The sequence below is a fragment of the Nerophis ophidion genome, linkage group LG15 (genome assembly GCF_033978795.1).
Source record: "Nerophis ophidion isolate RoL-2023_Sa linkage group LG15, RoL_Noph_v1.0, whole genome shotgun sequence".
Taxonomy (NCBI): Eukaryota; Metazoa; Chordata; class Actinopteri; order Syngnathiformes; family Syngnathidae; genus Nerophis; species Nerophis ophidion.
Window position 1 is genome coordinate 54,157,142 of NC_084625.1, and position 14,988 is coordinate 54,172,129.

General features: G+C 41.4%; 1 protein-coding gene across 11 annotated transcripts in view; it reads left to right on the top strand.

Moving 5' to 3' along the window:
* Positions 1 to 14,988, top strand: part of snx16 (sorting nexin 16) — a 46,123-nt gene that overhangs the window by 28,174 nt on the left and 2,961 nt on the right. For 2 of the 11 annotated variants that reach the window (XR_009809894.1, XR_009809906.1), the window contains exon 8: positions 1,762 to 1,833. The exons of 4 other annotated variants lie outside the window; for them this stretch is intronic. Coding sequence is in view for 2 of the 7 variants with exons in the window: in XM_061922381.1 (XP_061778365.1) it covers positions 60 to 252 (193 nt within the window). In the remaining 5 variants the exon portion in view is untranslated. Of the gene's footprint in view, positions 1 to 59; positions 529 to 1,761; positions 1,834 to 8,942; positions 8,959 to 14,988 lie in introns of those variants that run through there. 5 more of the 11 variants (XR_009809895.1, XR_009809904.1, XM_061922381.1 and 2 more) reach the window with 3 other exon arrangements.

Here is a 14,988-nt window from a genome sequence, read left to right on the forward strand (position 1 = left end):
CTGAAGTGGTATTTAATGGATAATAATAATAATAATAATAATGGGTTCTATTTGTGTAGCACTTTTCTAGACACTCAAATCACTTCACAGAGAAGCCGTCATTCATTCATTCACTCCACATTGACGGTGGTAAGCTACATTTGGAGCCACAGTGGCACTGGGGTGTTCTGGCTGGACAGACTTCATTCATTCATTCACCAGTGCCAGCAGCACTGTGAGCAAGGAACTCAAAAATCAAACCTGGAACCCTAGAGTTGCCAGCACGGCTGCTCTACCATCTGAGCCACGCCGGCCCCTGTTCCCATTCATGCAGGTCTTGGTACAGTTCTTCAGCAAATGACTCTTCCTCAGATAAGAAGGACAAACTGTGAAAGCCCTCACAATGTCATCCCTCCATGACAACATGAATCATGTGACACTGCAACACATCTCTGACCTTTACTCACTCTCTCTTTTTCTGCTAAGCAAGGGCAGGTTTCTTCTCAAAATGGATGCTCTTGACGTTCAATAAAATCTTCAAATATTCAAGCCATGGTTTTTGTGTCATTGTATGTTCTCAAGTGTGTAAGTTTCAAATAATATCTTCATATTTATGTGCTGATGTATGTTCTCAAGTGTGCAAGTTTCAAATAATATCTTCATATTTATGTGCTGATGGATGTTCTCAAGTGTGTAAGTTTCAAATAATATCTTCACATGAATGTGCTGATGGACGACACAAAATGCAATTCCTCAATTCTGTTGGAGTTCTACTTAAGTTAAATCATTTCCTAAAAGCTCAACTTCCCATCGCCTTGTTTGAATTTAAATCTGACAACTGTATTTTATGAGAGGAGTTTTATTATTTGTTTCTCCCCTAATTCATGTAATTGAGGACTTGTTTATATCAGTGCTGATACCATTAATTGATATATTGATTTATATTCCAAAGATTGAACTACATCTACCTGTACTCAGCAAGTTGTCTCTTCGGAAGATAAAGTATCGACCCAAGAGGGATGTGTGCTATGACTATGAGTTGTTTTTTCCCCTTGGCCTCAGTCTGGACCCCCTCTCCAGGGGCCCAGGCTTAGACCCATTTGTTTATTTTGTTTTCTTTTTCTCCCATTCCCCCCTCTTGTTTACCTGTATCTCACCTTTTTTTGTGATCCTGTTCTGTCTCTCTGTAATGTTTGATCCTGTTCTGTCTCCCTGTAATGTTTGACCCTGTTCTGTCTCCCTGTAATGTTTGACCCTGTTCTGTCTCCTTATAATAATTTATCCTGTTCTGTCTCCCTGTAATGTTTGACCCTGTTCTGTCTCCTTATAATAATTTATCCTGTTCTGTCTCCCTGTAACGTTTGATCCTGTTCTGTCTCCCTGTAATGTTTGATCCTGTTCTGTCTCCCTGTAATGTTTGACCCTGTTCTGCCTCCCTGTAATGTTTGATCCTGTTCTGTCTCCCTGTAATGTTTGACCCTGTTCTGTCTCCTTATAATAATTTATCCTGTTCTGTCTCCCTGTAACGTTTGATCCTGTTCTGTCTCCCTGTAGTGTTTGATCCTGTTCTGTCTCCCTGTAATCTTTGATCCTGTTCTGTCTCCCTGTAATGTTTGACCCTGTTCTGTCTCCTTATAATAATTTATCCTGTTCTGTCTCCCTGTAACGTTTGATCCTGTTCTGTCTCCCTGTAATGTTTGTCTGATCTTGAATGGGGTTGTGCTGAAAATTTTAATTTCCCCTCAGGGATTAATACATTTTGTCTGATTATGATTCATGAAGGTACAACACAACATGAAGGGACAACACAACATGAAGGGACAACACAACATGAAGGGACAACACAACACGAAGGTACAACACAACATGAAGGTACAACACAACATGAAGGTACAACACAATATGAAGAGACAACACAACACGAAGGTACAACACAACATAAAGGTACAACACAACATGAAGGGACAACACAACACGAAGGTACAACACAACATGAAGGTACAACACAACATGAGGGTACAACACCACATAAAGGTACAACACAATGTAAAGGTACAACACAACATGAAGGGACAACACAACACGAAGGTACAACACAACATGAAGGTATAACACAACATGAAAGTATAACACAACATGAAAGTACAACACAACATGAAGGGACAACACAACATGAAAGTACAACACAACATGAAGGGACAACACAACACGAAAGTACAACACAACATGAAGGGACAACACAACATGAAGGTACAACACAACATGAAAGTACAACACAACATGAAGGGACAACACAACATGAAGGTACAACACAACATGAAGGGACAACACAACATGAAGGGACAACACAACATGAAGGGACAACACAACATGAAGGTACAACACAACATGAAGGGACAACACAACATGAAGGTACAACACAACATGAAGGTACAACACAACATGAAGGGACAACACAACATGAAGGGACAACACAACAGGAAGGTGCAACACAACATGAAGGTGCAACACAACAGGAAGGTGCAACACAACATGAAGGTGCAATACAACATGAAGGGACAACACAACATGAAGGTATAACACAACATGAAAGTATAACACAACATGAAAGTACAACACAACATGAAGGGACAACACAACATGAAGGTACAACACAACATGAAGGGACAACACAACACGAAAGTACAACACAACATGAAGGGACAACACAACATGAAGGTACAACACAACATGAAAGTACAACACAACATGAAGGGACAACACAACATGAAGGTACAACACAACATGAAGGTACAACACAACATGAAGGGACAACACAACATGAAGGGACAACACAACATGAAGGTACAACACAACAGGAAGGTACAACACAACATGAAGGTACAACACAACATGAAGGTACAACACAACATGAAGGGACAACACAATAGGAAGGTACAACACAACAGGAAGGTGCAACACAACATGAAGGGACAACACAACAGGAAGGTGCAACACAACATGAAGGGACAACACAACATGAAGGGACAACACAACATGAAAGTACAACACAACATGAAGGGACAACACAACATGAAGGTTCAACACAACATGAAGGGACAACACAACACGAAAGTACAACACAACATGAAGGGACAACACAACATGAAGGCACAACACAACATGAAAGTACAACACAACATGAAGGGACAACACAACATGAAGGTACAACACAACATGAAGGTACAACACAACATGAAGGGACAACACAACATGAAGGGACAACACAACATGAAGGGACAACACAACATGAAGGGACAACACAGGAAGGTACAACACAACATGAAGGTACAACACAACATGAAGGGACAACACAACATGAAGGTACAACACAACATGAAGGTACAACACAACATGAAGGGACAACACAACAGGAAGGTACAACACAACATGAAAGGACAACACAACAGGAAGGTGCAACACAACATGAAGGGACAACACAACAGGAAGGTGCAACACAACATGAAGGGACAACACAACATGAAGGGATAACACAACAGGAAGGTACAACACAACATGAAGGGACAACACAACAGGAAGGTGCAACACAACATGAAGGGACAACACAACAGGAAGGTGCAACACAACATGAAGGGACAACACAACATGAAGGGACAACACAACATGAAGGGATAACACAACAGGAAGGTACAACACAACATGAAGGGACAACACAACAGGAAGGTGCAACACAACAGGAAGGTACAACACAACATGAAGGTACAACACAACATGAAGGGACAACACAACAGGAAGGTGCAACACAACATGAAGGGACAACACAACAGTAAGGTACAACACAACATGAAGGGACAACACAACAGGAAGGTACAATACGTGGAATCAAGTTCTTGTCCTTACCAACAACAACAATTTAGCTTCAGAGTTTCTGCATGACAAAGTTTCTCCAACAAATGAAATCTTGAATCAAACCTGTTAGAAGTCATCTCTGCAGACACCAGCACTTCCTCCCACATTGATGTCATTTGCCTGACTTTATTCCCTTGGAGGAGCACTTCTCTCTCCACCCTATAAACACTTTTATAGCTCTCCATTTAGACCTGGAACAGCAAAACCTTTTCAACTCAAACTCTTCACTGAAGCATCTAGAACTTGATTTGTTGCCAGGTGTGTTTGCCGCCGCGTGCATGACGTCATGCCTCCACTACTAAGTTAGCAGATATATGACGCTAGTCAGCAGTTTGTTGTGGAAAGTACAGTCACAGATACAAACCTCCAGCTGTGATGAAAGATGACATGATTCTGCTCTGTAGATCTCATTCTTAAAGTGCTTGCTGTCACTTTCCCAACCCTCAGTCAAGTTACAATACAATCCAATGAGGGACAAGCAGTAGAAAATGGATGGATGGATGATTGATACTAAGACAAGGTTAGCATTTGAAGTAGCAGCCCTTGATGTCCCCCCCACTTTCCTGCCCTGCAATGCCGAGATGGAAAGAGCTGTGGGTCGTATTTCCCAGTTGACTTTGAAGGCACCACGGCATGGAGTTCTGCAGCTCTTTCCTGGAACTGCAGTCCTTTTCTTCTGACTCTGGATTCCATGCAGGAGCTTCCATTTCACACTTTCTGCAAGTCTGCATGGCCATAGATCAGGGGTCGGCAACCCAAAATGTTGAAAGAGCCATATTGGCTGTGATGAGGTGGCGACTTGCCCAGGGTGTACACTGCCTTCGCCATATTGGACCAAAAATACAAAAAACAAATCTGTCTGGAGCCGCAAAAAATTAAAAGCCATATTACATACAGATTGTGTGTCATGAGATATAAATTGAATTAAGAGGACTTAAAGGAAACTAAATGAGCTGAAATATATCTACAAATGAGGCATAATGATGCAATATGTACATATAGCTAGCCTAAATAGCATGTTAGCATGGATTAGCTTGCAGTGAGCAAATATGTGAGATTAGCACTCCACACAAGTCAATAACATCAACAAAACTCACCTTTGTGCATTCATGCACAACATTAAAAGTTTGGTGGACAAAATGAGACAGAAAAAGAAGTGGCATAAAACAAGTCTGAGAAAGTTATACATGTAAACAATCTATGGTGAGTTCAAGGACCGCCATAATTAGTAGGACAAAACGGTGCTGGCCAAATACTGGAATCAGTGAAGCATGTTTAAAATAAACAGTGTGCTTTATAACAATTAGGGAGGTTTGTGTCATGTTTGTCCTCCTGCAGAAACTATATTAAAACAGAAAATATCATCTTTTTCCATTTTTCATATATTTTTGAAAAAGCTCCAGAGAGCCACTAGGGCGGCGCTAAAGAGTCGCACGGAGGCGCGTGTTGCCGACCCCCCTCATAGATGGATGTTGTTGTTTGGATCTCTCCCCTGAAAACCAAGTCTAGCTTAAAAAATGTTAAATACTTCCTAACAAGGTACTTTATTTCAAATTTAACAAAAAAAAAATCACTTCCCTTTACCTTCTTCAACTTTAGGACCAGATTTTATTTCTGTGATGCATTGGACACATGAGATGGAACAATGTTTAGTAATAAATTCATTTTCTACCGCTTGTCCCTTTTTGGGTCGCGGGGGGTGCTGGAGTCTATCTCAGCTCCATTCGAGCAGAAGGTGGCGTACACCTTGGACATGTCGCCACCTCGTCACAGGATATATATATATATATATATGTGTGTGTGTGTGTACACAATTAAACATATATATATATGTATATATATATATATATGTATATATGCATATTTCATTATTTTAAAATCAGAAAAAATAAGAATCGCAATACAGATGTAAATTTTTTTTTTCTACAGCACAACTAAAATATAAATTTATAGACAAAGAAAAACTCAGGTATGTTGAACATTACCTGTATTTTCACATGTTCATAAATGATTCCCCTCTTAGGGTGAATGAAATGTGGTCATTATTAATATTAAATAGTAACAAGCTGTCTGTTTTTCTTTCCTTCCTAGGGGGCGTTAGCGCGCAATTTTGATTTTTCTGGTTTGTCTGCCTAATAAGTTGGCAAGGCATGCCGGACCGATGTGTGTGTCATATTTGGTGAGTTTTGAAGCATGTTAAGGTGGTCAAATTACAGCGTATAGATGCGGAATAAAGAAAGAAAGAATAATAATAATAATAATAAAACGCAGCAGTTTCAATAGGGTCCTTGGCCCATTGCAAAAGAACTCCTGTGGAGTCCTTTTGCAATGGGCCTGCGGACCCTAATAAAGTGAGTGATGCAAAATGTGGGTTGTACAAAGATTGAGTTTCAACTGATGTTGTCTGAATACTTCCTGATGCATGAATTGCAGCTAAATGATTGGTTCTTTCAAACTGTCAGCTGCTCAAAGCATGGACTGCAGGGCTGGGGGCCACGGGGCCAGATATCCTAGCCACATCTGTTTATGACATAACTCCATGTGCGGGGAATATTTGGGAGGCCTGAAGGGTACTGCACCTTTTTTTGTGTGTTGTGTCTAGAGTCAAACACACTTCTTTCTTTTACGCCAGATTGTAATGAACGCTAGCAAGAGAATGTTGCAGCGTTATCACGACTCAGCACTAAATCTCAGGGACCAGATGCTTACCTTTTTGAATTTCTGGAAAAGTTTAGGTTTAAGTTTGCCCCTTTTTATTATTGGACTTGTGCGATGGCTCATTTAAATTTGGCTTCACCAAGCGTCAATTTCTCACCTCTTGAAGAAAGACAAAGATCTTTCTTGGTGGACTTTGTATCGTCCTCTTAAGTCCGTCCAATGTGCAGTTTTACTCATCGTCTACACCGCCTGCTTTACATTAATGCAAGTCCACCCGGGTTGAGTCCAAATAGGCACTCCTTCTCTCATCTTTGAAATATCTGGTGCAATGTGTCTGCTTTCAGGTCAAGCAAACACTTTTAAAGCTTTATAAAGGCAACTTTGTTCCACTCTTGTCCAGAACCAAGGTAGACTTTGTAAAGGCAACTTTGTCCAGAACCCAGGTAGACTTTGAACGCTGCTCCTTAGTTAATTTATCTAAAATGAATGTACTTCAGGGATTTTCTTATCTGTACCACTTATTCTCTACAGTCCTTCATTTGTAAATAAGATTTTGGACTTCATTTTGAATAAAAGACCTACAGGTTACACATAAGGAATATTTGCAGTGACCTAAATCGACAGGAAGATTAGCGCTGCTGAACTTGAGCTTTTTATTATGAGGCCATCAACATTAACTAATGGCTGCAATATGAAGCATCACATCCTCTGCTATGGAGGCAGACTCAACTTAAGCAGTACCTCTTAGGGCTCTGCTTCACTCTCCTAATAACTCATCAACAAACTCTAAAGTCCAGTCCCACGTGCTCCTCTACTTATTTGGGAGGTCCCTGGTTACATCACTGAGGCTGCCTCTGAAGGAAGGAGGGTCATTTCAGCAGCCCTAGTAGACACAATATAGGATTATTCAGAAATGCAAATGTGCTGACACTCCTGATATCACCCTGTCTCTCCTTTGTCTTCGTCACGGTACTCGATGTTCTGGACACAAACACGGATACGAGACGACTCGCAATTTTGGATTGCAAGTTGTACCTTTGCCCAGATACAACTTCAGCACAATTGATAATAACTACAGCAACGGCCTTTAAGCATGAGAGTTGTGTGATAACTTACACATCATTTTTCTAACACTGTGATCACGGCACCGCTAAAAGTAGTTCCTCTACGGCAGGGGTAGGGAACCTATGGCTCTAGAGCCAGATGTGGCTCTTTTGATGACTGCATCTGGCTCTCGGATAAATCTGAGCTGACATTGCTTAAAATGATAAATAATGAATAATTCCACTTGTAATCACAGTGTTAAAAAATAATGTTCAAAATATAAAATATTGTCATGCATTTTTATGTTCAAGAAGTTGGTAATAAGTCATTTATCTATTATTGGTTAGGGTGGGTCTTGCCTGTCAGAGGGTTCTTCAGACCACCAAGCACCGACATGAGAGCCAGTTTCAAGGTTACAATATTGTTTTATTTTTCAATAAGTCTCTCAGTTGCTTTCCAGCAATTGTCTTTTTCTCTTTCGTTATCGCTCGCGCTCTGGTTTTTAGCCCCAAGCCCGTCTCTCCTCCTGGCTGCTGCTTATAACAGAGCGACAGGTGATCAGATAAAAAGGCCCAGGTGGGCCTTCTACGCATCTGTCGCTGAATTCGAGGCCTGTCCTGGCAACACCGTGCTTCGCTGCAAGCCCGCAGGCCACGCCCCCTCCACAGTTAGCTTCAGAATAACAATGTTATTACAGAGAATAACAGACCTCTCTAGAAATGTTGGTCTTTCTTAAAAATGCACGCGTTTTGTTGTGTTCAGTGTTAAAAAATATATTATATGGCTCTTACGGAAATACATTTTAAAATATTTGGCTTCTTGGCTCCCTCAGCCAAAAAGGTTCCTGACCTCTGCTCTACGGCATGGCGTAGTGGTTAGAGCGGCCGTGCCAGAAAACTGAGGGTTGCAGGTTCGCTTCCCACCTATTGACATCCAAGAAAATCGCTGCTGTTGTGTCCTTGGGCAGGACATTTCACCCTTTGCCCCCGTTGCCGCTCACACTGGTGAATGAATGATTGGTGGTGGTTTGAAGGGGCTGTAGGTGCAAACTGGCAGCCACGCTTCCGTCAGTCTACCCCAGAGCAGCTGTGGCTACAGATGTAGCTTACCACCACCATCGTGTGAATGAATGATGGCTTCCAACTTCTCTGTGAGCGCTTTGAGTATCTAACAATAGAAAAGCGCGATATGTTGCCATGAAGAGAGGTGTTCGCTGCACGGATGAATGTCGGTGGTCAGATGGCAGACAGAAGGCGTGGCGTCTTGTGGGAGTGGTTTGATGATGTCATCGTCGGGACTCCAGTGGTCTCCTCAAGAAAGTCGTTCCCCTCCAATTTTTGTTTTGTTCTCAGCTTCTGACTGAAGCAAAAGCCAAAGAAAAAGCACAACTGACTTCAGTCAAGAACCAAGGTGAGGCCACTGCAATGCGAGGTTTCTTCACTATTTCATGTTTTGTCCTCTGCGAGTCTTTTCCACATCCAAGTGTCTCCATCGTCCTTCAGTTGTCGTGTCAACCCAGCTGGTCGGAACCCAGCAAAGGTCAGAGGTCAGATATCATCTTAGACCCGCTCCACATCCAGTGCTTTCGGTCCCCTAGAGGGGGGGGGGTTGCCCACATCTGAGGTCCTCTCCAAGGTTTCTCATAGTCAGCATTGTCACTGGCGTCCCACTGGATGTGAATTCTCCCTGCCCACTGGGTGTGAGTTTTCCTTGCCCTTTTGTGGGTTCTTCCGAGGATGTTGTAGTCGTAATGATTTGTGCAGTCCTTTGAGACATTTGTGATTTGGGGCTATATAAATAAACATTGATTGATTGATTGATTGATCTCCCGTCCAAAGGCAAAACCTAGTAACGCACTTCTAGCTGATTTTGAGAAAACAAAGGAAAAGCAATTTATCTTGATAGATAGATAGTACTTTATTGATTCCTTCAGGAGAGTTCCTTCAGGAAAATTGATGCTGTCTTACAAAGATCTACAAAGTCATCAAACGTAGAGATGTTTTCTTCAGCTTTCATTTTCTTGCCGATTGAGCCATGGATTGAATCTGCTCTCATGAACGTGTGCCCTTTCTCCAGATATTTTATCACAATCTCGGGTGGGCCCCATTCTGCCTTTGCACATTGGACAAGAGCCGTGTACAGCGTCCAGTTTTTATTTTGACCCCCACAGTTATCTGCCCAAAAGAGTATGCAAGGGGAAGAATGAAGAAGAATACATTTAATGAAGGTGCTTGCAACGTCCTGGCCAATCTTCCAAATACCCCCTCCTGCCATAATATCACATAGTCGGCCCCCATTCGTGCAAATGTCTCATTAAAGACAATAAGGCGACTGACAAAGAAGCTCCGATTGGTCCCCTGAGATACTAGGTTTTTCTGTTGTATCTACGCGGTTATGTGGTAGTTGCTAGGTCCTGCCATGCGCGTAACAGCTTACTTACGGAACAAATTACAATATGGCATACACTAATGTAAAGGATATCACCTAGGAACTCCAACATTATTATCAGCTCACTTTTGACCAAAATGGAGTTACTGGGTTTTGCCTTTGGACGGGATGTTAATGGGTGTTGCATGTGAAGGTCTAATAGCTAGATGCAAAACCAAAACAAAGCTTCTTCAAATTCCAAGGCAGGCCTCAAATTCCTGTAATGGTGTGGAGATGAAAGCAGACGCCGACCATTAATCAGAAAGTGTGAAAGAGGTCAGGTGCAGAAAGTGCTGGGAATGTGAGAAGTTGTTGAATTGAAGGCTGAAAGTGTAGTTAATGATAGTCCAGGGTTACTAACTCTGCTGTCATACATCACCAGCTCTTTGAAGTCTGGGCTGAGAACTAAGGAGCATGTGAAAGTCTGCAGGCACATCAAGACATGTTTACAAGTGAAGTGAAGTATATTTTTATATAGCGCCTTTTCTCTAGTGACTCAAAGCACTTTACAAAGTGAAACCCAATATCTAAGTTACATTTAAAGCAGTGTGGGTGGCACTGGGAGCAGGTGGGTAAAGTGTCTTGCCCAAGGACACAACGGCAGTGACTAGGATGGCGGAAGCGGGAATCGAACCTGCAACCCTCAAGTTGCTGGCCCGGCCGCTCTATCAACCGAGCTAAACCGCCCCACAAGGAGTTTCCCTCGGACCTTGAGGGCAATGGAAGCTGATCTGCAGACTAAACACAGACTTCCTGTTCAGTGCAAAGTATTAGCAATCCAAATAAGTCCATTTAAGTCCCATCTTAAAACTCATTTGTATACTCTAGCTTTTAAATAGACCTCCTTTTAGAACAGTTGATGTGCACAGGTTAGGTGGTCACATATGAAGTGCTGGCTGTCCAGAGTCCAGACCCAGGGTGGACCACTAGTCTGTGCATCAGTTGGGACATCTCTGCACTTCTGACCTGTCTCTACTCAAGATGATCTCCTGCTGACCCCACTATGGACTGGACTCTCACTATTATGTTAGATCCACTATGGACTGGACTCTCACTATTATGTTAGATCCACTATGGACTGGACTCTCACTATTATGTTAGATCCACTATGGACTGGACTCTCACTATTATGTTAGATCCACTATGGACTGGACTCTCACTATTATGTTAGATCCACTGTGGACTGGACTCTCACTATTATGTTGGATCCACTATGGACTGGACTCTCACTATTATGTTAGATCCACTGTGGACTGGACTGTCACTATTATGTTAGATCCACTATGGACTGGACTATCACACTATTATGTTAGATCCACTATGGACTGGACTCTCACTATTATGTTAGATCCACTATGGACTGGACTATCACACTATTATGTTAGATCCACTATGGACTGGACTCTCACACTATTATGTTAGATCCACTATGGACTGGACTCTCACTATTATGTTAGATCCACTATGGACTGGACTATGATTATTATGTTAGATCCACTATGGACTGGACTATGACTATTATTTTAGATCCACTATGGACTGAACTCTCACTATTATGTTAGGTCCACTATGGACTGGACTCTCACTATTATGTTAGATCCACTATGGACTGGACTCTCACTATTATGTTAGATCCACTATGGACTGGACTATCACACTATTATGTTAGATCCACTATGGACTGGACTCTCACTATTATGTTAGATCCACTATGGACTGGACTCTCACTATTATGTTAGATCCACTATGGACTGGACTCTCACTATTATGTTAGATCCACTATGGACTGGACTCTCACTATTATGTTAGATCCACTATGGACTGGACTCTCACTATTATGTTAGATCCACTATGGACTGGACTCTCACTATTATGTTAGATCCACTGTGGACTGGACTCTCACTATTATGTTGGATCCACTATGGACTGGACTCTCACTATTATGTTAGATCCACTGTGGACTGGACTGTCACTATTATGTTAGATCCACTATGGACTGGACTATCACACTATTATGTTAGATCCACTATGGACTGGACTCTCACTATTATGTTAGATCCACTATGGACTGGACTATCACACTATTATGTTAGATCCACTATGGACTGGACTCTCACACTATTATGTTAGATCCACTATGGACTGGACTCTCACTATTATGTTAGATCCACTATGGACTGGACTATGATTATTATGTTAGATCCACTATGGACTGGACTATGACTATTATTTTAGATCCACTATGGACTGAACTCTCACTATTATGTTAGGTCCACTATGGACTGGACTCTCACTATTATGTTAGATCCACTATGGACTGGACTCTCACTATTATGTTAGATCCACTATGGACTGGACTATCACACTATTATGTTAGATCCACTATGGACTGGACTCTCACTATTATGTTAGATCCACTATGGACTGGACTATCACACTATTATGTTAGATCCACTATGGACTGGACTCTCACACTATTATGTTAGATCCACTATGGACTGGACTCTCACTATTATGTTAGATCCACTATGGACTGGACTATGATTATTATGTTAGATCCACTATGGACTGGACTATGACTATTATTTTAGATCCACTATGGACTGAACTCTCACTATTATGTTAGGTCCACTATGGACTGGACTCTCACTATTATGTTAGATCCACTATGGACTGGACTCTCACTATTATGTTAGATCCACTATGGACTGGACTCTCACACTATTATGTTAGATCCACTATGGACTGGACTCTCACTATTATGTTAGATCCACTATGGACTGGACTCTCACTATTATGTTAGATCCACTATGGACTGGACTCTCACTATTATGTTAGATCCACTATGGACTGGACTCTCACACTATTATGTTAGATCCACTATGGACTGGACTCTCACTATTATGTTAGATCCACTATGGACTGGACTCTCACACTATTATGTTAGATCCACTATGGACTGGACTCTCACTATTATGTTGGATCCACTATGGACTGAACTCTCACACTATTATGTTAGATCCACTATGAACTGGACTCTCACTATTATGTTAGATCCACTATGGACTGGACTCTCACACTATTATGTTAGATCCACTATGGACTGGACTCTCACTATTATGTTATATCCACTATGGACTGAACTCTCACACTATTATGTTAGATCCACTATGGACTGGACTCTCACTATTATGTTAGATCCACTATGGACTGGACTCACACTATTATGTTAGATGCACTATGGACTGGACTCTCACACTATTATGTTAGATCCACTATGGACTGGACTCTCACTATTATGTTAGATCCACTGTGGACTGGACTGTCACTATTATGTTAGATCCACTATGGACTGGACTCTCACTATTATGTTAGATCCACTGTGGACTGGACTCTCACTATTATGTTAGATCCACTGTGGACTGGACTGTCACTATTATGTTAGATCCACTATGGACTGGACTCACACTATTATGTTAGATGCACTATGGACTGGACTCTCACTATTATGTTAGATCCACTATGGACTGAACTCTCACTATTATGTTAGATCCACTGTGGACTGGACTGTCACTATTATGTTAGATCCACTATGGACTGAACTATCACACTATTATGTTAGATCCACTATGGACTGGACTCTCACTATTATGTTGGATCCACTATGGACTGGATTATCACACTATTATGTTAGATCCACTATGGACTGGACTCTCACACTATTATGTTAGATCCACTATGGACTGGACTCTCACTATTATGTTAGATCCACTATGGACTGGACTATGATTATTATGTTAGATCCACTATGGACTGGACTATGACTATTATTTTAGATCCACTATGATCTGAACTCTCACTATTATGTTAGATCCACTATGGACTGGACTCTCACACTATTATGTTAGATCCACTATGGACTGGACTCTCACTATTATGTTAGATCCACTATGGACTGGACTCTCACACTATTATGTTAGATCCACTATGGACTGGACTCTCACTATTATGTTAGATCCACTATGGACTGGACTCTCACTATTATGTTAGAGCCACTATGGACTGGACTCTCACACTATTATGTTAGATCCACTATGGACTGGACTCTCACTATTATGTTAGATCCACTATGGACTGGACTATGATTATTATGTTAGATCCACTATGGACTGGACTATGACTATTATTTTAGATCCACTATGGACTGAACTCTCACTATTATGTTAGATCCACTATGGACTGGACTCTCACTATTATGTTAGATCCACTATGGACTGGACTCTCACTATTATGTTAGATCCACTATGGACTGGACTCTCACACTATTATGTTAGATCCACTATGGACTGGACTCTCACTATTATGTTAGATCCACTATGGACTGGACTCTCACTATTATGTTAGATCCACTATGGACTGGACTCTCACTATTATGTTAGATCCACTATGGACTGGACTCTCACACTATTATGTTAGATCCACTATGGACTGGACTCTCACTATTATGTTAGATCCACTATGGACTGAACTCTCACACTATTATGTTAGATCCACTATGGACTGGACTCTCACTATTATGTTAGATCCACTATGGACTGGACTCTCACACTATTATGTTAGATCCACTATGGACTGGACTCTCACTATTATGTTATATCCACTATGGACTGAACTCTCACACTATTATGTTAGATCCACTATGGACTGGACTCTCACTATTATGTTATATCCACTATGGACTGAACTCTCACACTATTATGTTAGATCCACTATGGACTGGACTCTCACTATTATGTTAGATCCACTATGGACTGGACTCTCACTATTATGTTAGATCCACTATGGACTGGACTCACACTATTATGTTAGATGCACTATAGACTGGACTCTCACTATTATGTTAGATCCACTATGGACTGAACTCTCACTATTATGTTAGATCCACTGTGGACTGGACTGTCACTATTATGT